We start from the raw sequence: 23,072 nt of genomic DNA, 5'->3' as shown, positions 1-23,072 counted from the left end.
TAGAACATGAATTTGCAGGATGACAGACTAGGTACGCACATACAACAAACCTCTGGACAAGTGGTCTTTCTGTAAACACGTTTTTATACCTTCAGGTCATCCTAGCCAGAGTATTGTGTTCAACTGTCATAAATCAATGGAAAACACTGATCACAATATTTCCATTCTTTTCTTTAAAAAAATATAAACAAGTGCTGCATACAATATATTCAAAACAGATTTTTTTCTGATCAAATAGCGATTCAAACAACAGTGGAAGCGAAGATTTGCAAGTTAGTGGACACTTGCCTAAAATGATAATTTGCATTCCTGACCTAATTTTCAGTGATACTGTCATAATTAATAACACATTGTATACACTTTTTATATTTTAACTTATAGCTTTCACATATTCAAACACTCAAGTATATTAGTAATATGATACAGTCTGTCCCTAGTATCATAGAAATGGTAGATTAAAAAAAAAAAAACTGACGCAAAGGCCAGTTCATGTTTTCTGCGTCCACATGGATGTCCATTAAAAATGTATGCCTGTGGGCTGCACGCATTGCCAGCATGCATGTGCTACAAAAGCAAAAAGGAATGCCTGTTTCATTTACTATGCATGCACTGTATTACCATTCTCATTCAGATAAGGCTTATCGTTTTCCTGACTTTTTCCTTGTTGTTCAGCAACATACAGGAACTCCTTAGCTTTACTGAGACTGAAAACAGCCCTTTGTAAAATAATACAAGGGGCTGTGTTAATGTGGGCGTGTTTAAAGTGCCGGTGAGACAATGAAATACGATCCAGCAAGTCTGGTTGTAGTAACAGAATATTGCCTTTAAAGGCTGATCAGAAAAACACTGCACAGCAGTTTGTTGTACTCACAAACTGGATTTTACAACTCTGGAAAGTTATCATGCTGCCACCCTGTTTACCAGTGCTCAAATGTGGGCATGTGTGTCTGTGTGCAAGACCACAGCTCTTTGTGGAGAGCATGAACTGACCTTAACTATATACTGGTGAACCACCGGACTCTTTTTTTGTTTTTTTAAACCAAAGTAGCGCTGTTTGCATGTTAGAATAGATTTACCTGTAGCTTGCGTGCCATAGCCACCACCTCGTGGTCTGGTGGATTATATTTGTAGCAGTTGGAAAACATTAATCGCACATCAGCAGCAAACTCCTGTGGTTCCCGGTATTGCCTGTTCTCCAGCTTGGCCTATTAAAACACATTAAGGATATTATTTAAAAACTTTGCCATGCCACAAATTCTCTTCTGAATTTCTTATGATGGCTCTTGTTTACATGTGCCACCTTGAACACACCTTAATGGTACTGAGGTCCATGGGATGTTTGATGATGTCATGATAATCGTGTAGTCCCAGTGTATCCACATCAACAGGTTTGTAAAACGGCCAGGCGTAAGCAGCATGCTTCTTGGACAGCATTTCCCTGACCAGAACAGCGCAATATCCAATCTGATCTTGTGGTTTGGGGCTACCTCCACTTGGTCCGCTCAGTCCCATCCCCATGCCTATGTGATGCTGGGAGTCTGGTGCATCCTTCTTCATCAGTTTGGAGGGCCGGGCACTCTCTCGCCTAGGCAGCGTCTTCCCAGACTTGGACTCTGCTGGGGAAGACTCACTCAGTTGGTCGTTCGCTGTTGGTGTTGTAGTGTCTGCTTTCCTTTTCTGGCTCTTTTTTTGCTGGATAGTCAAGAATATAAAGAAAGCAGAGAAATGGAGAAAGAGAGCAAGAAAAAATGATTAGACTGAGGTACCAAAACTGTCTGTTTGTGATGTCTGTTATTGTTTTTGTTGTTTTGTTGGGTGTTTAATCTCCAATCTCTTTCTTCGGCTGTATTAACAATAATTTCCGTGTGACACTCACTTTGGTCATGGTTATAGGGTTCTGCAGCAGTGGGGCACTGCTCTGGATGGATGCTGGGGGAAGGGAGGTCTGAGCAGGTGGAGGCACAGAAGTCATGATAGGTACTTGAGGAGCGCAATCTGATTGGCCCAGGGAGTAGGGTGCTCCAAGCTGTGGCGCATGGCTGGGTAACGTTGGGGGCACGTGGGACGGTAGGCCCTGCATCAAAGGCTGGGGAGGTAGTGAAGGCGGGCCCTGCACTGGTCCTCTGGTCTGTGGTGCTGCTGAGAGGTTTGACAGACCCCGTGTTTGAGGAGTCGTGGATGAAGAATCAATGATGGCCCCTGGTTTCAAGCCCAGACCTGAATGAAAGAACAGACACATGGATAAATATTCTGTCTCACAGAATAACATATCATGTTGTGAATCAGTAAATCACATACCTGGGTCTCTCCGGCCCCGACCACGTCCCTTCCCTGTCATGACAACAATCTCAATTTCTTCCTGAGGCATTTCTGAGATCTTTTGGAGGAAAGCCTTCTCTAGTGCCTCAGCCATTAAGACTATGTCATCTCCAGGCTGCAGGGAGAGATGAACACTCTTAGTAAAGTGGAGGCATCAGTCTTTTTGGCAGTTAACGGTATTCCAGAAAGCAGGTTTAACAAACTCTGAGCCTAACCCTGAACTCTTGATGAACCCTGAGATGGAAAAGTCTGAGTTGTCACTTCCAGATCAGCTAATCAGAGTCAATTTTATCAAATCTGAGCAGGTTCATGGTGAATGAAAAAAATAGTATCAGAGCTAAAAGGCAGAGCTTCCATTTTAATCCAGTGGACATGTCACCCCTCCCCTGTCCCCCGCAGGCCCGCACTCACATTACCTCAAACCCAAGTGTACTCAAGCACGGTTGCCTCCGACATATATGTTGCGCAAAAACATATAGACAGTTTACTCTCATAAAACATGCACAGGCGTGTATTTGCGTGCTGTGCGCCGGTAAAACACAGCACAGCCGATCAATTAACACAACGCACTATGATTAAAAAGTGCAAGCTTGTTCTTCTGAGTCATGCCTGTGTAGTATGCAGTACTAAATACTTGTGTAAAAAAGACTCTAGTAAAAGCAGACATCCTGATTCAACTCTTTAGGCCAGTAAAAGTAAGACTTAGTTTAATGACTTAGAAGTCGCCAAATGACTTACTTTAACAAATTTCGTTAGTTTATATAATGCAGATTTGTAAAATATTACTTTTATGAGGGTCACAGTCACAGACAATAAACTTAGCATTTCATAATTGAGGTAGCAGCCATGCAGAAGATGTAATGAAGTCCACGCAGCATGCTGGATGCAAACTAATATTAAGCCTATAGCCTATTCATTATAATGTCGATGGACATAAATTGAGTTCTTTTGCCTTAATAATGATAAAATAATACACAAAAAATGGTCGGATTGGGAACCCATATATGCATAATGTGTCCTCGTTGCATTTAGTGTTGCTTGAAATGACCAGGGCTCAGCTAACGTTGCCTTTTAAAAATCGTCGATTTCCCAGGATTCCCGGGAAAATTGAGAGTTAACAAACTCAAAAGTTTTCACTAAACCCGCTTTCTGGAATACATCCCAGGAAACAACTGTGTTACCTTGTTGTATATGTAGCAGTTGGTAAACATTGTGTTGAAGTCTTGGATACATTCTTGGGCGTTCCAGTAGAAACTGTTCTCAAGCCTTTTCTTGATTGATCCCATGTCCATAGGAGTTTTGATTATTTGGTAGTAGTCCTGAAATGGTTGCATACAAATATTTAAGAAAAGCAAGAAAAGAAAGTGGATGTGTTGAAACTTTCCAATGGTCTGATATTACCTACTTGTGTGATGAAACATTCTACAGTGGTTTGAAGTTATAAAGCATTACACAAAAGTAATAATCTCGAAGATTTTCATTCAAACAAATTTCTGTTAAGTCACTGAAGTAACACAATGGTGATTGAGCTTATTGGCCACTGATGCATTCACAGTATAATGAACTGGGTGTCAGTGGCAACATTCCCTGGGAAAATTGTAAGTGGCGTAGTTAGTGATACATTTTTCCATCATCCAGCAGTGTTTGGTCTGCCAGAGAGGATCGGCAGAGCTAACGCAACAAGGTCACTCTTAAACTGCTGACTGTCGTCACTCAGGCGATACTGTTTGGATGTCTGGGACATGAGGTCTAAAAACACACCTACAATATCACCATAGGTGCCATCAAAGAGAATGGAAGAGATATTCAAGATTATTACTTTTAAAGAAAAAAAAAACTTGCCTCTCTCTTAATGCAGTTTCTATGGCAATTAATCTATACATTTTTATATTGAATTGAATTAAGTAACCAATTTTACATTTCAGTAATGCATACCATCTATAAATTGCACAATAATAAATACCATCGGTACATTTTCTGCTGTTCTGGCAAACAAAGACATCCCAAATATTTGAATATGTTTTAAGGATTTATTTTATCTTTGTCATTTCCTCTTATACTTATGTCACAACTAAATGTAAGCAGATACTTAAAAAGCATGTCGGTGACTGGTGAAAAGTTTTGCATGCTCTCTCTGGCCTTTATCTTATCGATGAATAAGCCTAAAATATTATCTGGGGTTCATCACTGAGACGAAACACTACACAATAATGAATAATGAAATAAAACACAGATTTGCAGAACAAGTGTATAATGTGTGTAGAGGTTGTTTTTTTCCCACTCCGCACAATAATGAATGCTACCATATAACTTCTAGGAAAATAAGCGCTGACATCTCCAAAAATGCTGTATGTACAAATTATGCGAGTTCTGTAAAAGAGATACGTAACGTAGTCGGTTTGCGCACACCAATAAAGATAAATCATCACAGATCAGCATAAAAGAAGCAGATAAAGATACCGCTGGAATGTGTGGATCTAAGTAACATGGCAATTTGTACGTTATGGTCGAAGTGTGTGGCATGAAGCACACAAAGAAAAAGCTAGTACTCACAGGCAGGTTAAGTTTGAGTGCATCCACTGGTGCATGGAAAGGCCAAGCAAACTGGTGCTTCCACAGGGCCTTCACCACCACCTTGAGCAGGTACTGCAGCTGATTGGTCTGGCGCTTGGGCCTGTTGGGATTAATGACCTCTGGGGTGGGGAGGTTGCCCGATTGCTGGGCCTGCCCCTGGCTGCTGCTGCTGCCCGACATCTGCGCTGCGTCCAGGCCGTCCCCCATTCTAACGGGGTTGGGCATGGGCTCGGGCTCCGGAGCGGGAGCTGGAGCTGGAGCAGGGGCAGGAGTAGTGGTGTTGGCAGGACACCAGTTCAGTCTTGGCCCCGGCACAGACTCCACTGACAGAGCACCACTGATCCCATTGCACTCTTCGCTGGACTCTCTGGAGAGAGAAAAGAACATACCGTCATTATCATAACTGTCATTAGTAATCACTAACATTTTGTCACTACGTCAGTAACAACTCGGGTCTCTTCGATCGGAGCAGCCAAGGCAGCACACAGCACTGAAAGTTCATCAACTTTGAATACAAGTAAAAACTCATGTGAGGAGAGTTTTATCTTCTTATCAATTTTATTTGTCTATTTCTTGTCTTTTAATCTCTTTCTTAACCTAGCATTAGTCCAACTTTTATTAAACTTCATATTCCATTTTAACCTAGTTTTATACTCTAACTTTTAATAAATCTCCTCCCCTTTTCTCTCTTATTTTACTTATTTTATTTAAATGTTTTAATATTTTAATTTTCACTTGTGAAAATTGTTTTTATTCCTTTTTTAAATTTTTATTTTTTATTATCAGCTTGTCAATCAGCTAACTGTAAAGCACTTTGAACTACGCTAGTCTGTATGAAAGGTGCTATATAAATAAAGTTTGATTGATAATCACACATTGGTGTGAATCATAAAATCCCAAACAATACCATCAGTCTCCATTGCTATTTAACCTTAATGTAAAATAGTTGATGGAAAGAAAAAAAAATCACAGTTTATACAACAGTCATGTAAAATTTCCGTTGTGCCGGCTGTCAATTCAATTTTTTTTGTTCAGGTCAACGACTACTTGGAATCAGAGAACATATACATATATTAAACTAAAAATAACCATAGTGACCGTACTTCTGCTTTATGCTACGGCACAAACTGTCACTGGTGTCACATGGGTCACTTCTATGACAACAAACTTACAAAAAAAAAAAAGACTGCTTCTCATGTTGTCTTTTGTACATGTCGCTCGTAAAAAGAGTGACATTATACTCTGAGGTGTCCTAATTTAGAAAATAAAGAACCTTGAAGACTTTCCACCTCCGCCTCATCTGTTTACCACAACGAAGAATGAAGGATTGGATGTACATAGTGAGTGAGTGAGTGAGTGAGTGAGTGAGAGAGAGAGAGAGAGAGTGTTTCTGACTGGATACAAGCATGACAGCACACGCTGTGTGTTAAGACTTCTCATTTTTAGTTAGTGGCCACATTTCCCGAAACTGCTTCCCAACCAACAGATGCACGTTATAATTCAAAACATTGACAGTAAGCTGGCAGTATAGAGAGAAGTGGCAGTGTCAGCCGTGCCTTGGTGGCAAACATGACTTAAAAATGAAGAAAAAGAAAAACAGAGCTGCATAATTAGCATTTAATCTATTGACAGACTATTGATGTACAACTATTTGTTAATCAAATCCTTTTTCAAGATAAAATGCCAAATATTTGCTGGTTCCAGCTGGACATGAGAGTAACCTGAATATCTCTGACGCACAAGACAAGACATATGAAAACATCCTCTTTGCATCTGGGAAATTATAACAGGTATGTTTTTCACTATTTTCAGACATTTTATTAACAATATGATTCAGTAATTGAGAAAATATTAGAAATGAATCGATATTGATAAGAAAATTCGTTTCCATGTCCTTTCAACTTTGTAAAACCCTTTCAACATAAACTGTAATCTCAGAAAAAGATTACAAAATGCAGGTAAATTATGACATAAAATATCAAAGTTGAATCCAAACATGCATGACACAACATTCATTCAAGGCTGCTGAGACACTGATATGTCAGAAGGAGAGGATGGATATGATGAGCAAAGATATGAGAATCTTAGAGGATAAATATTTTAAGTCTCCACAGGATGGACTTATAAAATGAGTTTCTTACTTTTCATTTTGAGCCTTATCTTTGCAATCAAACAACAGTCTCTGTGTTAAATCTTTAAAATGTATAAATGTTATCTAAAGCAGAAAATGTAACAGCTCAGAGGAGATAGTTTCGGTCTAGATTTGGCTCTAGCATGACTCTGTGTGTGTGTGTGTGTGTGCTGTTAGTGGATGTGTCTTCCTACTCCCGTCTCCAGGACCTGGGAGTGTTTAGGGATGTGGGCGGACAGGGGTGAAGGGTGGGGGTAGCTAGCGTCATCTGGCAGCTGAGGGGCTGAGTGTTCCACTACACAGCGCTCAGTCCTACATTATGTCCTCTCCCAAGCAGTCAGGAGCAACAAGGCCAGGAAGGAATCTAGAAATACTTGACTAAAAATAGACAGGGGAACAACAAACGTTCTCAGGAGAAAAAAAGGATCATTGATCATAAGATTGTGAATTCAACATTTTATTAAGGACAAGTTACTTTTCCAGTTTCACACTAAAAATCCACCCCCACAACAGGGCCTTAAAGATAAACACACACCACTGTATGGATCTGTGACTAATCTCATTCTTGATGAGTCACTTTCTGAGAAGAGGCAGTTTGCACACCACATGATCACAGTCTTGGATTCCCTGAGGCACTTGAACACAGCAGAGAATCTGACTAACTCACTAATACGCAACAACAAAAGAAACATTACCGGAAGTTCTGGGCAATTAATCAAAATTATATTGATATCGTGACATGGCACAAGTATTGTCTTTTCCTGGTTTTAAAGGCTGCATTACTGGAAAGGGATTTAATTTCCTGAACATATCAGACTCTTCTATTAATTTGCCTTTACTCACTTGGTCAGTATATCCACTTTATAATTGGTCCAATACTGATTTAAATAGCTGGGCGGGTATCAGTGATACTGTGGCCGATCACAGCCCCTCTATTATCTAGACAGGAAGACACACCAGCAAGACCTGTAGTCCTGTTAGATGCTTTTCTCCCGCCGGAGCCGGGTTGGTGCTTTTCTTTCATCATGGCGCTTAAACAGTAGAAAGTGTACGGTAACTTATAACATGAATACTGTCTGATGTGAAGTTGCTTTGGATGCTATTTTTAGTAAATAAATACCAGCTGTCCCGAGAAGGTGGTATAGCTTCAATGAGGCCAGCTATTGTAGCTTATCTTGCTAAGAGAAAACCAGTCGCGTACGGCCTTAACACCGAATTAAATCCAACACAACATGTAACTTAACAAAATCCCTGACTATCTACTTTATAACAGCGCTGGTTCGGTCAGAGAGAATAAGGAGCTGAGTGTTCATCTGATTATTTAGCAATGAATGGCTCACTTAGCATTAGCTCTACTCCTCAGGCTTACTTTGGATGCTTTCCCTTGTGGGATTACGTTCCTGTCTCTGTCACTACGACACCGCTGATCCTTCCTTGTTTTTTATTTCTCCTATTTTATTATGTTTTGATATATTGCACAATTTTTTGAGCCATTGCAACGAAATTTCATTCGGATGTGCACTGTACAGTGTATAATCTGAATGACAAATAAAAATCTATGTATGTGTCTATCTATGTAATTATATTAACTACAGATTTATTTGTGATAATTTGATGTATAGTTAAGAGAGCCCAGCTTCTTCCACACAGTGACACATACAGATTATTAATGAAACTCTGGTAGTGGATCGGTACTCTGTATCAGCCGACACACAAAGCCCGGGTATCGGTATAGGGACTGAAAAAGTCAGCTCGATGCATCCCTGTTATTTAATCAAACATCTCATTGTGTAAGTATTTTGTGAACGCACGCAAAAGGATGTGTTCGTGCTGCTCCCTACAGGCTCTGAATATGTCATTAAGTATCGTTGATACGATTGGCTGTAAGTTTGTCCAGTAGTGTACAGAAGCATTTGATCAACATTTGTTGATCCCGCCTCAAATACGAGAAAATTAACGGCTCCTCGCCAGACCCTACCTCAATTGTGGTAGGGTCTGGCGTTAGCCAGGCTAGTGAGGTTGTGTATTAAGGGGATCATTTTTCTCTATTTTAGAGAATAAATAAAAAAGGTAACTGTTGGAGTGAGCCGCTGTATTATTGCATGGTCCAACAAGGTTTACCTTATTGCCCGGGGGAGGTAAAATGCCTCGTTGGGCTACTGTCAACTGCCACTATTATTAACATCCCGAAGAAGAAACTGCACTGGGGAAGCAGGAAGAAGAGTTAATTTGTGAGAAGATAAATTAAGAAGTTCTTGTTGGTGGACAGTAGATTGAATTGTATAAACCCTCCAATAAGTGCTGACACTCATTGACATGCACCAAACTAAAACAAGCACTTTCTCTAAATGCTTTTAAATGCACCGTGCTGCTGACTGTTCATTCTTGGGCGATTTTTTTTTCTTTCTCGGGATTTTATGTTTTCATCATTTTTAAAAAGGGGGATTTCTAGATGCATATATTTATACTTTGTGTTGTTGCACTGCTGTGGTCTGTTTCTTTATGTATGAAAGTAGACAAGAAAGAATGACAAACTATATCATAAAATCTCGAATAGTCATGGTAGTTATTTTCAATCAACTGTCAAAAAGTTCACTGCACAGTTTGGATGTGACACTACAAAAGGCGTAGAAACTATCTAAATTACTATTCACTATTCATAGATAATGGTTGATGCATAGGTAATATTCTGTGAATACAAACTATGTGTCGAGTTTGTCCGTTTTTTGATAAGTGCCAAAGAAATTACAAGTCATACATATTGAAATGGTGCAGGTACCGTTATTTGCTACATAGTTTCAGGAAAAAAAATAAGTCATATTTTCTTGACAGTAAGTAATATTTTCACTTGACCACATCAATTTGACAGAAAAGCCATACAAAAACTGTCCCGGATCAACATCAAGGAGGAAGAGAGCGCTTTTTTCCCCCTCCAATGTATGAGAACACAAAAAAAGTAAACTCGCCAAACTGGAATGACAACATTGGTGTAAGTTATTAGGAAGTCGGACAAAAGATAAACCTCCCCGCATTACCACCATGACACAAGCTTGCAATCAGAACTGTAAAAGGAGAGAGGGGTTTTTGTAAGTGATATGAGCCTGTCAGTATCACTTTTCAAACAAACAGTCTCGTTATTTTAGGAATGGACAAAAAACGAGGATTTTTTAAAATAACTTTAATGATTCAAGTGTTGAGCGCTTTGAGACAGCTAATGGCTCCCCTAAGTCTGATATCTATCTGTCCATCTGTCACAGAAAACTACAGATAACATTTTCTAGAGATGCAGCACTTACAATTTTCTTGAAACATCACACGGCATAAGTGTATAAAACTGATATATGAGACTGATCCACCGATTACTGGACATGGCTGATCAGCTGAAAATGGTTTTGTTTTAATTTGTGGTTGATTGATAGTTTCTAAAAACTTTCCCAACACAATATGACAAGGCTTTTCGGCAAAACTGACAATGCGCTGTATTTCTCAATCATTTCTCTCCTTATCACCACCACATTTACAGTACAGCTTCAAACTGCACCGTAAAACTGAGTCAACTTGCAATTAAAACTAACAACAATAAATTTAGTAGACTCAACAGATACAATAAATGTGGCAGTTATTACAGTGCTACTATACTGCATTGCATCACAACTTTTCAGATTACTCTACCACCATGTGAGAGTATTTTTGATATTTTTGTCTAAGCTGATGTGTATCTATATTTTATTGTTGATGTGTGTTTATATTGTTTTTGTAAGCCCTGTTTCATTGACTTGGTAATAAATGATTGAATCTTGAATCACTATATGAGTTTATCTGTTACAGTTATGACTTTGTATGTCAATTAGAAAGAGCCTTTTGTCACAGTTTAAATGTGAATGTGAGCAAAGACACTGCTGGGGCGCAAGATAATACACACAAATTACTTGTTTGGACCAAACTCTGAAGCCAGAGTACAAAATTAGCACAGGCAACTAGCCAAAATGATGGCAAAATATACAAGTGGTTGGCAGATTTGTATTACTCACCAGCCAAAAAGACAATGGTAATCTATTTAGTTGCTAGTCAATTTTGAACATCAAGTAGCCATTTGGTCATCGTACAAAAGAAAAGAAGTTGATTTTGCATCCTGACTGTAGCCGTTGTGAACTTCGAAACAGTCCCTGATCATTGCTATATTTGGGCACAAAATCTGGAAGAATATTAATTTAATGGCACAAGACAAGGCACAAAAAAGACTTATAGAGACACAGATGAAGTGAAGTCTGAATCATACTGTACAGACAGCTAGCAGCACCAGACAAATCCAGAGCCAGCACTAAAAGAAAATCTTCCATAAAGGACAAAGTAAAAAAAAAAAAAAGGTAGCCACATTACAATATGAGCCTGACCTCCTGTTCTGTTCTGTGCGGACCAAAAGTGTTATCATATACGAACAAATACCGCCAGATGGTCCTCAACAGCTCACTAATGGCGCTTTTCCACTACACAGTTTCAGCACGACTCGCCTCGCCTCGACTCGGCACGGTTCCTTTTCCATTACAAAAAAGTACCTACTCAACGTGGGCGGGGTCGTCATAGCACGGCTCCGCGAAACTGCCGTGACTTCGTTTTATACGCGACACAAAACACATAAACAATGGAGGACATTGAGGCAGTGGTGTACTTGCTGCTGTATGTGGCTTTTTGTCTCACACAAAGCAAGAAAATTGAGCCGTATGGCTGTAACTATGGTTGTAACGCTGCTGCCGGTATTTAAAAATGCCGGGTTTGATTCTTGTGTGGGACGGCTCATTCCAGCGACAACTACCAATCAGCGGCCAGCAGTGTGTCGACGTCACATTTTAGTACCGGCTTGGCTCGCTTGGAACCTCACCAGAGCAGGTACTAAAAAAGGACCAGGTACCAGGTACTTTCTCTAGTGGAAACGCAAAAAGAACCGAGGCGAGGCGAGGCGAGTCGTGCTGGAACGGTGTAGTGGAAAAGCGCCATATCATCAGTGACGAGCATCCTCACACAGTAACAGTCACTGGCATAAAAAGCACTGCAACACTGATGAGTGTAAACAAACTTCTGGGGAAACAGAGGCAGAATGCAAATTTACTCACAGAAATAATGACGGAGCATAAACTAAACCTCATGTAGGATTTAGGCATATAGTCTATCTTGACAGGCGGTGCTTCAAAAATTTCTAATAAAGGGTTTCTAGTACTTTGTCAGACTTTCATGCATGTGGTGCCGCTGTTAGTAGTCTAGCCTGTGGGTGCCTTCTGCTACTTCTCGCTCACAAGCAAGCACGAACACATGAAAGCTTTGATTCCTACTCGTCACAAGTTTGTGATGTGCACATTCATGCTGCACACATTTTGATTTTTGTCTCTATTCATCTATCTCTAGTTCTTTTTGTTCTTTACGTGGCTTTTCATGATTAGCAAAGCCATTTGTGAAATAATTAAGAGTTTCAAGACAAGCCCACGTAATCTATCATGGAGATAGTAACATGAGCTGATAGCTAAAACCTATCAGGTTACAACACACTTCACTCACCTTGCAAACATGTAAACTTCATCAAGTGCACGTGTTACAACAAGGATAAATTCTTAATGAAGGCATTTGGCTAACCAAGGGGCCTCCTGGGTACACTCGAAACACCCGTTCTTCATATTATTTTATGCACAAGTTTCCATTAATGTTTTAAGCCATCAGGCCAGCTCGAGTTAGAGGCAAACAAACTTCATTAAGACAGTATGCAACCTCCGATATAGTTTTCTGTCAGATCCTGAACAGACCCCAAACAGCCACAGCGAGTAACACACCTCATTTCTAGGAATTACCTGAAAAACTAAACACTCACGTGGTAGATTTTTGTTTGCATTTTTATAAGAAACATAAAGATTAAGCAGATTTTAGTCAGATAAATGATTACTACTTCAAAAACCAAACACTATAAACATGGAAAACATTAACTTAATATAGGTTTATTTATTAGTCAATAATCAATGACATAACTGTGAACATCAATCATGGTAAACCACCAACCTTGCTCATCCCTTGAGTATTGTTTATTGATTAATTAGTTAAATGTTTAGCCTGTAAAATTTTACAGGATAGTGAAAAGGCCCATCACAAGTGTCTAAAGCCAAAGCTGAAACTTAGAAAATAAATGTTCTGTTTTCATCACTATATACAAACAATAAATATAACAAAAATCAAGCATGGCATTTTTCTATCTAACTAGTGACCTTCAGTGCTGCAAACTGCAAACTTCAAACCCAAATACAAGCCAAACAAAGTACTACTTCAGGAACAGGCGCTTTTAGATGAAGGAACTGTGACAAAGAAAAATGTCAATAGTCATATTTGAACTAAATCGTCACTTTTTTTTATTTTAAAAATTCTCACATGTGCAATTAGACCCAAAATAACAATTATTACAGACAAAAAATAGCATTACAGGTTTAAAAGCATTATGTTTTTCTTCTTCTTTTTCTAACCCTAACCCTTCTTCATTTAAACTTACTGACTTTAGGGTAATACTTGATGTTGCAGTGAGGTCACATTCAAGCCATCTAAAATGATCAATGAACAACATTGGCATGTGAGACTAATCAAGTCTGCAGAAGCCCCGAAAGCAGAGGCCAATCAAGAGGTCCAACTTCCTGCTGCTGCATGTCCTGCATTGCTCTCAGCTCTGGAATAACAGTTGACCTTTGACCTGGACATACATCACTGCAGACTACCGAGGAATGCATTCAGGGGAGGAAGCGGCTCTAGTTACTGAGGTGGGGGATGCACATCTTACAACAGAATCAGTTTTATTAGCCAAGTATGCAAGCATACAAAGAATGTGTCTTGGCATATGCTCTCACAAACGCAACACAGAAGAATACAAATAAGAAAGCTAACAATAAATAATTAAAGAAATAAAAAAAATGTTTAAACCTATTTGGAGAAATTGAAAATAAAACTATTAAATATTGACTGTAAAAAGGGAATATGGACTGTGTTACTTAAGAAATTAAGTGGATGAGATATAGGAAGGTGACAAGTGCAAAAATGAAATGTGACATGCAATAAATTATTAAATTATTTAAGAGTTGAGGTTCAATGCAATGTACAATGTTAAGTTGAGGTTGATGAAATATATGAAAGTGATAAGTGCAAGAATTAAATAACAGATGTGAAATGTAAGGTCCTGTTTGATAACACTACAGTTCAGCTATTTATAAAGAAACAGCTGCTGGAAGAAGAAGCTGTGTCTGCTGGTGGAGGTTTTTATGGATCTCCATCTAGGAAATCTGGTCCTGTGTTCTGCCTCATAGTGACGGATGGAATGGGCAGGGAAAAAAATAGAAAGATGTCTGCATCCCCCATGAAAGTGAACTATTAATCATTCATGCGTGGGGGTAGGGGTCGAGTTTAGGCAAAAATGTAGGCCTGAGGATTTCACTTGAGGCTCTCACTAAGTGTCAGGATGATGCCCTGCGCTTTGCCTGAAAGCAAAGGAATACATAATTAATAAGCACCACGGTGACAAGGCCAGGAACACCACTCCCTGTTTATTCACCCAGCCTTTTTCCTCTCTCATAAAACCACCTTCAGCCTTTCTTCAGGGAGCAGCTCCTTTGTAATTCTACTATGCTGCTATCCGCTGATTTGCAGATATATACTGACTCCACTGTCTGATGATTTTATTCATGTTTGAAAAAGGTAAACTGCGCAGAATGTACCTACAAACACAACACTGAGCCTCAAATAAAAGTAAACCCCATCAATTATCACTTATGACTTAATAGAAGTGTGTGGTGATGTATTTACCTACACAGACTCTGCTCTCCGCCTGTGTTTTCTTATTATTTTGCCTTGTTTTGGATACTTCTGGGTATCAAACTTTGGGCAATGTGTGTGTGTAGCCTCCAGCCACTAGCGGCGCTCAGGGTGTGAGGTCGAGACTTGTGGCTTAGCGACCAGATTACATGGCTGTCTTCTCTGCTCAGCTCTGCTCTCTGTCTGTGTGTCATGGATGTATTAAGAGCTGCAGGTGTGTGTCTGCTTGACCGAGGGTGGGCTGAGCTACATACACACACAGAGCAGAAAGGCCACAGTAGACAGGATGAAGCTCTCACTTCTAGGCGTGTTTATTTGAACTGCCATGAAACGATCAGTAGATAAGATTTTATCTGATTAACGGCTTTGTTCTCATCAGCGTCACTCGCTCTACTCATTCACTGTCTAGCTCGCTAAACTACTACTGCTCTCTCTCTTGCTAGTGAGAAGCGGCCATCTTTGAATGCTGTATGTTTACAAACATCAACCTTTAAAAGTTTTTGTTTTAGTTCTGTTCTAGAATGCGTAACAAATGAGGAATCTCGGGTTCATTTCTGTAATACGAACTCAAACTATTTAGATTCTGGGATCACTCACCTACAGTAATACCACGGCTGCACTACACAACTTTCAATAGCTGTCAGATCGCTGTACTGCTCCCATTGCACAACTTTCTGTCTAGTAATCAGGAATCTGAAAGTCATTGTGGTTTGTATACTACGTGACTGAAAGGCAACATGGGGGTCACGCATTTTAACAAGATCTTTCACCAGAAGTAATCCCTAACAAGTCTCTCTGGTCTCACAAAAACACACACGTGAAAGGCTGTGATATCATGCATGTAAATAACAGTAAATATATGAATAAATATTTATGCAGTGAAAATGAAGGAGGCTGCATGTTCGTGATGTGGTTCAGCGAGGGCGAAAATGTTACAAACACTGAAATCATGTAAGAATGTGTATTCTGCTGGAAACTAAAGATGCTTCCAATAAGAACATTTTCCCACCAACTCATGAAAAATATTTTACAAGATAAGACCTTTGTCCATAACGCTCAATATCAGTTTCATCTTTAAAATGAGAGTTTCGCTTTAGATCTTCCCTTTAATTACAAGTTAGTGACGGTGACGTTAGTCACAACACTTTTCACACTAAGGGCTTTGGATGGCCCTGACATGTCCAAATATCAAGGGCTGATTTAAGGTAAGTCACTCAACACCTTTAATAAGTGTTGATCGACAGAATTGACAAATTTCTGACAGAAAAAAAGTGTAGCTTATCACTTTCCTTTCATGTTGCACAGCTGGAGAATATTGCTCTGTCGTGGAGGCCATCATATTTTGTCAAGCAACGTGATTAGGTAGTGTTACTAACATTACCATGGAGACTGTAGTTTTCACTGAATTTCCTTCTTGATATTGTTTTCTGTAATTTTAGATAACTTATATAGTCCTTGTTTAATTGTAATTGTTTAATCACGGTCAGGATGACATAAAACTATAAAACAAACCAGCTGGAGGATAGCGTCTAATTACCATGGAGACGGCTGAGACCTTTCGCTGAAGCATAAATGGAAAACGTTGGGCTACTCTTTAATTTCTGTTGAGCGAAACTTGTCAAAAGTGTGAGCCTTCTTTCAGGTATCTGTGATGCATTGGTGGTGAGCTGCAAGATTGCGTCTTTGAAAAGTTAACACACAGCAATCGAGCGCTTATTTAAGAGTGCCGAACCAACGCCGATTTGCCTCTGATCTGGGGCATTTTGTTGGTGATCTCCAAAAACTGTTGGTGAGTGGAAAATCAAGGCTGAAATCACATAGTGTTAACTTGGCATAAGCTGAGAGGTTTAAAAATGGGTCTAATTGTAAAAAAAGTTGAGGATACTTGCTTTCCTGAAGTACATCAATGAGGCTAATACCAGTAAAAGGTTCCCTCGCTGAAAGGCTAACATTAACTGAAATTGCACAAAGATGGTGAAATACTTGTTGTGGGACTACAGTTGCCAAAGAGTTTTTCAGCCCATGGCTGCAACCTGTACTGCCACAAACAACTGTAAATTATAAACCACAACATGTTTTCAATGAGAAGAATGGTACAGTAAAGATGTTGTTTTGCCTTGCAGTGGCATCATCAGCCTCCTCCAGGTCCTAACTTGTATAAGAAGAAAAAGCAGAGGCACAGGTGGAAAACTAACAAGAAACTGCAATAAATAAGTGACATTTTTGGTCACTAACTTTACAAGCCAACCAGAAAGCTCTGTCCCACTGACACAGTCGGTGAATAGTCAGCCCAAGACCCTAAAATACTGCCCAATTACATTAAGTGTGTCAAGGCCGTGCAGGTTATGCCCTATAAAAAAAGCTTTTGAAATTGTACCATCCAAACTGTGAATAATCACAGACTGAGTTTGAAATATGACAGTATTATTATATTAAAACACAAATAATGTGTTTGTTTTTTTTTAAATTACATTTTGTTATCCAAATGTTCAATTTACTTGTGCTGTGCTTCTAATATAAGCAACTATGTTAATAATACGGGTATGTTCTAAGTTAAACTCGATTTGTAAATAAAATTGCTTAAAATTTGAATACCTAATTAAGGATGTCCCCAGTGCACCTTCAATTATCACTAATCAATTATGCATCTGCTGTGATCCAATATGCTATTTGTGTAATATTTAAGAACTAAAGAGCCAGTAATACAAGCAATATTATGATTCAATCACAGCTGCATGTCAAGAACCTATCCTATGATCCCAAATTATAACAGTAACAAGGTGATTTACTCACTAGGCAACCACACTAAGCTCTCTCCCCACTTTATATTTATACATTGTTTAGTGCTACCAAAGTATATTTACACAACTTTTATTGTGTAATTATATTTTGCTTTTATCAATTAGTTTTTTTATAGTTTATCTTACTCATGATTGTTCTTTAATTTTTTTTAATCTTGTGTTTTTAAGCTTGTACAGCACTTTGGTCAACGGAGGTTGTTTTAAATTTGTATATATAAATACACTTTTACTTGACTATAATACAGAAATAATTCCTACACACATTAAGTATTTGTCAAAGTTTTCTGACGTTGTCCACCTTGTATTGAGTGTGACTGGTTTACTGACACATTATTTGAGCATCACAGAAACAAGTGTTGAAAAAATTACAAATGCTGCCAAGGTTTCTATGGTAACACTTCAGCACTTCTTGGCCGGTGCACTGTACTTTTGTTCTTGATGGTTTCCAAATCCTAGTTTTGGATGCGCACCAATGCATAAGTAACAAATGGGGTCTACCAGTAAAAAAAAAACCTCAACACAAATAAGCTTTTGATCACAACTGAATTCATTGTTCCTAATAATCCTTCACAAGATCGCAAACATAAAAGGAGTTCCCCTACTGATTGTTACGAGCACTTGCTGTTTGAGTCAGTGTATGAGCACGGAGACTGACTCATAGACTTCCCATGACTCACACAGATTTTGATCCAAACAGACAAGAATCATGCCAGCTCTTTCAGGTTAAAATGTCCAGCTGGTTAGGATAAGCAAGCCAAACTCTACCGGGAAACAGGCGACATTTCTTCTACTACTGCAGCACGCACACACACACACACACAACCCCCTTCTTCCTCTGTAGTCCCCCTTCCCCCACGCACACCCCCTCTCCCACCAGGAGGTAGATTCATGGCTTCTGGCTGAAATCTGGATAACAATACTGTCCTCAACACAACACTGGAACACACACTTACTGGATTGTTGTGCTGGGCCATGTAAAACTAGAGCTAGCACTAACCACATGACAGTCCCAAGAATCATAACTCCAGGCTGTCTTGAACGTAGCCACATTCTCCGCTTTTAAACCCATGTATTTCAATTGATTGTATTTTCTATATAGGGTTTTTTTTTTTTTTTTTTTTTTTTAAACCTTCAGTGACGCTGTTAAATATCTGAGTTTGGAGGAGGGTTTACTTTCAACCAAATAACATTACCTTTTCATAGAGACTGAATGTGCTATTTTTTCCAGAAGGGCATCCAGTTTCTGAAAATCCAGCAAATCGTTTGACTTGGCATGCATCTTGTAATCCATTTACGAATTCCACTAAACAGAAACAGAAACCAAAAACTAAAAACTGAGAAGAGGGTAAAAGAAAACGGAATTAAGAGTCTCTCATCCAAAAACACGGGAGAGATTTATTCTTCAAGTCTCAGTATCCTAAAAATCCAACTGAACACGCTGAGTAATCCTTAGTGTGGTCCAAAGCGGAGTTGAGAGTGGCTGTTCCAGGAAAAATGCCCCAGCCTGGAAACAGTGGGTCCTGGCGGGGAGGAGAGGCTGTGGAAGCCAACAGCCGGCAGGCTGTGTTAGCTGTGTGAACCGGTCCTCTCTCTACCCCATCCCCCTCTCAGTAGTACAACGGCCCAGTTGCCACAGGCTCTGCGCTCCATTGTGTGTCCTCTCCAGGGCCTCCCCAACTTAAATGGACACCAGCAGCCAGGGAGGAGGAGAGGGGAAGGCGAGAGAAGAGAAAAGAGGGCTCCGACAAGATCCAGGAGGTGCACTTTTATACCTCTAGCCTGCTCTCTCTCCCTCTCCCTAGCGCAGGCAGACCCAGCATGCAGTTACTCAACAGTAAAAATGGTGCTCTGCTGCTTCCTCATTCAGTGGAGCCTCAGCCCACACAAGCCCTCCCTCCCTCCCTCCCCTCCTACGTGCTTGCTCATTCAACCCCTCCCCTCTTTCCCCATCAATAGCTTGAGGTCTTTGCTCTCTCTCTCTCTCTCCTTTCGCTCACTCTGTTACACCTTCAAACACCCCACCCCCTTCCTGTCTTTTCCTCTGTCCATTTCATCATGCCCCACCCCCACTCACTCTCTTCCTTGAGAGTGATCTTGTATATGGCTTCCCCCCACTGATTTGAGGGCTTCCTTATCTGTGCACTCCATTCTCTTTTTTTTTTTTTAAATATACGGCTTACTTTCATATTGTGGCTTGGACTACTCCAATACCAAAAAAAGCTGTGCAACAGTCTTGCAAACTGTTTAAGAGTCTGATATTAAACCAGATCTACAATACAAACTCTGCAGTCCCAGAAACACCAGCAGCTCTAAATCATTTCATTCAGGCACAGACCTTCATCAGTATAAACCCACACCAAGAAATATATATAAACATCGGAAGTGGGTTTTGTGTGGCCAAATTCCTACGACAGCAAGTGGTCTAATTTTACAGCTCAGCGCCTCATCGCCACAAAGTCATCAGCATATTCAATTTTGTAAATTACACTAATTGGTATGAGCGTTGTGCCGCCGCAGACACCTGTGAAGGTCAAGCCTGAACGTAGTAGAGCTGAAGACAGGCAGGTAAACTCATCTGAATAACAGTGCAGCGTTATAGTTAGCATAGCAAAGGATGCAATGGGTCACAGAAAGTGTACAGTGTATGAGAGATAAAGAGGGTGGAAAAGAGTGAGACCACCCACTGTGCCTTCCTGTAGAAGAGCAGCTGCCAGTGATTACGTACATGACAGTATGGTGACAACACTGCAGTAGTGGCAGGAAGTGCAGAAGTTGAACTATTTAAAATTAGATGAACTGGATTATTTCTATTACTTATCTGTGATGTTTTGCTGTCTAGACAAACTGAGAACTGACTGTGGCCATACACTTAAAGTTCAGGCAGATTTCATCAAGAGGTAAACTTAAAATCTAGTTCTTAAGAGATCAGTTTAATTGGTATTATTTCTGTATCGTTATTTCCAAAATATTTAAGTGCTCAAAGTACTTAAAAGGCCAGAAATGTGGAAAAAAGTCAAATTTGTATAAGAGTTTGTAATGCTTGGATGAGGTGGGAAAGTTGGCATGATTAAAAAAAGTGCAAATGGAGACAGACTGAGTGAAAAAATCATAATGCAATGTTTCCTGTTCTTTTGAATGAAAAAAGTGCATCAAAACTTTTAACCAATACTGTAAATGACGATGAAGCATGTGACCGACAGCGCTCAATTTTCAGCTCCAATGACAAGATGAAAAAGTCCAAAAAGTGAATGAAAACATCTGCAACATCTGTGTATGATGTTTCTCAAAATAATACATGAAAAAATACATAAAACAATAATAAACGCCTTTTTTCTCTACTTATTACATTTTCACAAAGTGTTCTATTACCTGAGGTTTTTAATTAAGTCATCTCATTGCACACTGTTCTTCTCCAAAAGAGAATTAGTGCTGTAAATTGTTTATCCAACTCCTAATTTTCACACATTAGTAGTGCATGGGAAAAAAATAACATTAATTCACATTTTTTGTTTGCCAATTTTCTGGAAATTCAGTTCATATCTTGTGTTCCACTTGTGGAAACTTAGCCAAAAGGAGACCCGGTTTACTCTGCACCAATAATCCGAGCTGCCTTGACAATGCTGCCTCTTAACCCAAGACACTAGACTTTTCACCTCCTGCTTCACCACTCACCAGGAGAACATGAGCAAATCCTCGCTCTAGTAAACAGAGGCGATTGTTTGCTGGTGAGTGGATACTGCCTGACATTTCATAACTTTATGTAACCGCTTAAACCTTAAAATATTAAATGTGAGTCTTGACCGCAGTATATCAAACAAACAACATTCATTGCATGTCTCTGTGCATAATATACACGACCTGAGACGAAGCTGACCACTGACCTCTCAATCAATCATGAGTCTAATGTGCATGCAAACAGCCGCACGCCCCCACACACAGTTTCCAAACTAGTCATGTGTCAAAATCCCCGAGAGATCAGGTGAGTAAAGAGCCACCCTGTGTAATGTATACTTGTCAGGTGATGGTGAGAGCGATGCACAATGTCCCGATTTCCCAAATGAAACCAGCCAGCAGCTCCTCTGTGCAGCAGCCCCTCTGTGCAGCAGCCAGACGCCGAGAGTGTCCTCACAGACCCATTTCCCTGTCCACGTGCCATATGCACCATTCCCAGAGACAATACAGCAGCTGCCAGAGTGACAAAGCTCCAACCTATAGCAATTCAAGGGAGGCCAAACCGATGGCCCTGTCACTGGGAAAGAGGGGAAGGATGGAGGGAGGGAGGGGGTTGTATTCAGACATAAGGAGGCAGGCAAGGAGGGAGCCAGGGAGGGATGATAGCGAGAAGAACAGGGGAAGTGAAGGACAGGGTTTCACAGAGACTGGGGGATTGGGTCAGAGCGAGAGAAGCAGCGATGCACACATAGATGAGACTCAGCGAGAAAAGTGTGAGGGATCTTCCATTAATCATCAGAGCACGATAGCAGCCCCCAAACCTACAGGGACCCTGGAGCAGAGGAAAGGAACAGGCAATTTGCCAACTTGACATGGCATAGCATGCACTTTGTGTACATTTATTTATGTGTTGAGAAACAAGAGAAAGAATAAAAGGTGGTGAAAGTAGTACCAAAACCCATTTTTGAGCTTTTTTTACACCTACAAAATATCATTTAACAACCTGGAAAGTATTATGTGGAATATACTGCACACTCAACTCGTCTGAGCAAACAAGACTTCAGCGTTTAGACTTCAGCACGTACAAAAGGCTACGGTCTTCTTACTGGACCCAGGATGAGGGAATATCTTGCGCAAATTGAATCATATTCACACCTATTACCTGTGTTTAGAGGTGATTCAAGAGGATATCTGGGGTTTTTTCATTCAATTTTTACTAGAAGTTAGACTGTTTAACCTGTAGACTCCAAGAAATAAATAGGTTTACTTTATACAACACACTGACTTCATTTTTTCTACATCTGAGTTGATTCTACACCTCAGTCTAAATCAGATTTAAGCTTTTCCTCTTTTTTTTTTTTTTTTTTAAAAAGGCGAAATTTATGCAATTTTGAATAGAAATTCATTTTCAAAAACATGTAGCAAGATATAGATAAGAGATTATTGGGAGATTATTATTATAACTATCAATTATTTATCATCATTATCATAATTGATTAATTTGCAGATTATTTTCTTGATTAGGGTTAGGGTAAATCAAGGGAAAACAGCAGTTGAGATTAACTAACAAGGTTTTCTACTTAAAAGCAGATTTAACCCTTACATACTATTCATATTCTGACTCATAGTCTCTACACCAATTCGCTAGGGCTGGGCAAAACGATTCATCGAATGATTCATTTTTCGATTACCTAAACGATTATTTTTTCAATTATTTTCCCATTATTTGATTACTATATCAATTA

General features: G+C 39.6%; 1 protein-coding gene across 3 annotated transcripts in view; it reads right to left on the bottom strand.

Annotated features, from left to right (window-relative positions):
• Window positions 1-23,072, bottom strand: part of brd4 (bromodomain containing 4) — a 36,121-nt gene that overhangs the window by 9,000 nt on the left and 4,049 nt on the right. For 2 of the 3 annotated variants that reach the window (XM_062439611.1, XM_062439610.1), the window contains exons 2-7: window positions 4,873-5,260; window positions 3,501-3,638; window positions 2,299-2,434; window positions 1,877-2,217; window positions 1,312-1,692; window positions 1,077-1,205 (exon numbers count right to left, since the gene is read on the bottom strand). In XM_062439611.1, the coding sequence (XP_062295595.1) occupies window positions 1,077-1,205; window positions 1,312-1,692; window positions 1,877-2,217; window positions 2,299-2,434; window positions 3,501-3,638; window positions 4,873-5,118 (1,371 nt within the window). In that variant the 5' untranslated portion in view covers window positions 5,119-5,260. Of the gene's footprint in view, window positions 1-1,076; window positions 1,206-1,311; window positions 1,693-1,876; window positions 2,218-2,298; window positions 2,435-3,500; window positions 3,639-4,872; window positions 5,261-18,848; window positions 19,461-23,072 lie in introns of those variants that run through there. The other variant, XM_062439609.1, reaches the window with a different exon arrangement.

This window comes from Scomber scombrus, chromosome 18, assembly GCF_963691925.1.
Source record: "Scomber scombrus chromosome 18, fScoSco1.1, whole genome shotgun sequence".
NCBI lineage: Eukaryota > Metazoa > Chordata > Actinopteri > Scombriformes > Scombridae > Scomber > Scomber scombrus.
This window is presented reverse-complemented; position numbering and strand designations above follow the sequence as displayed.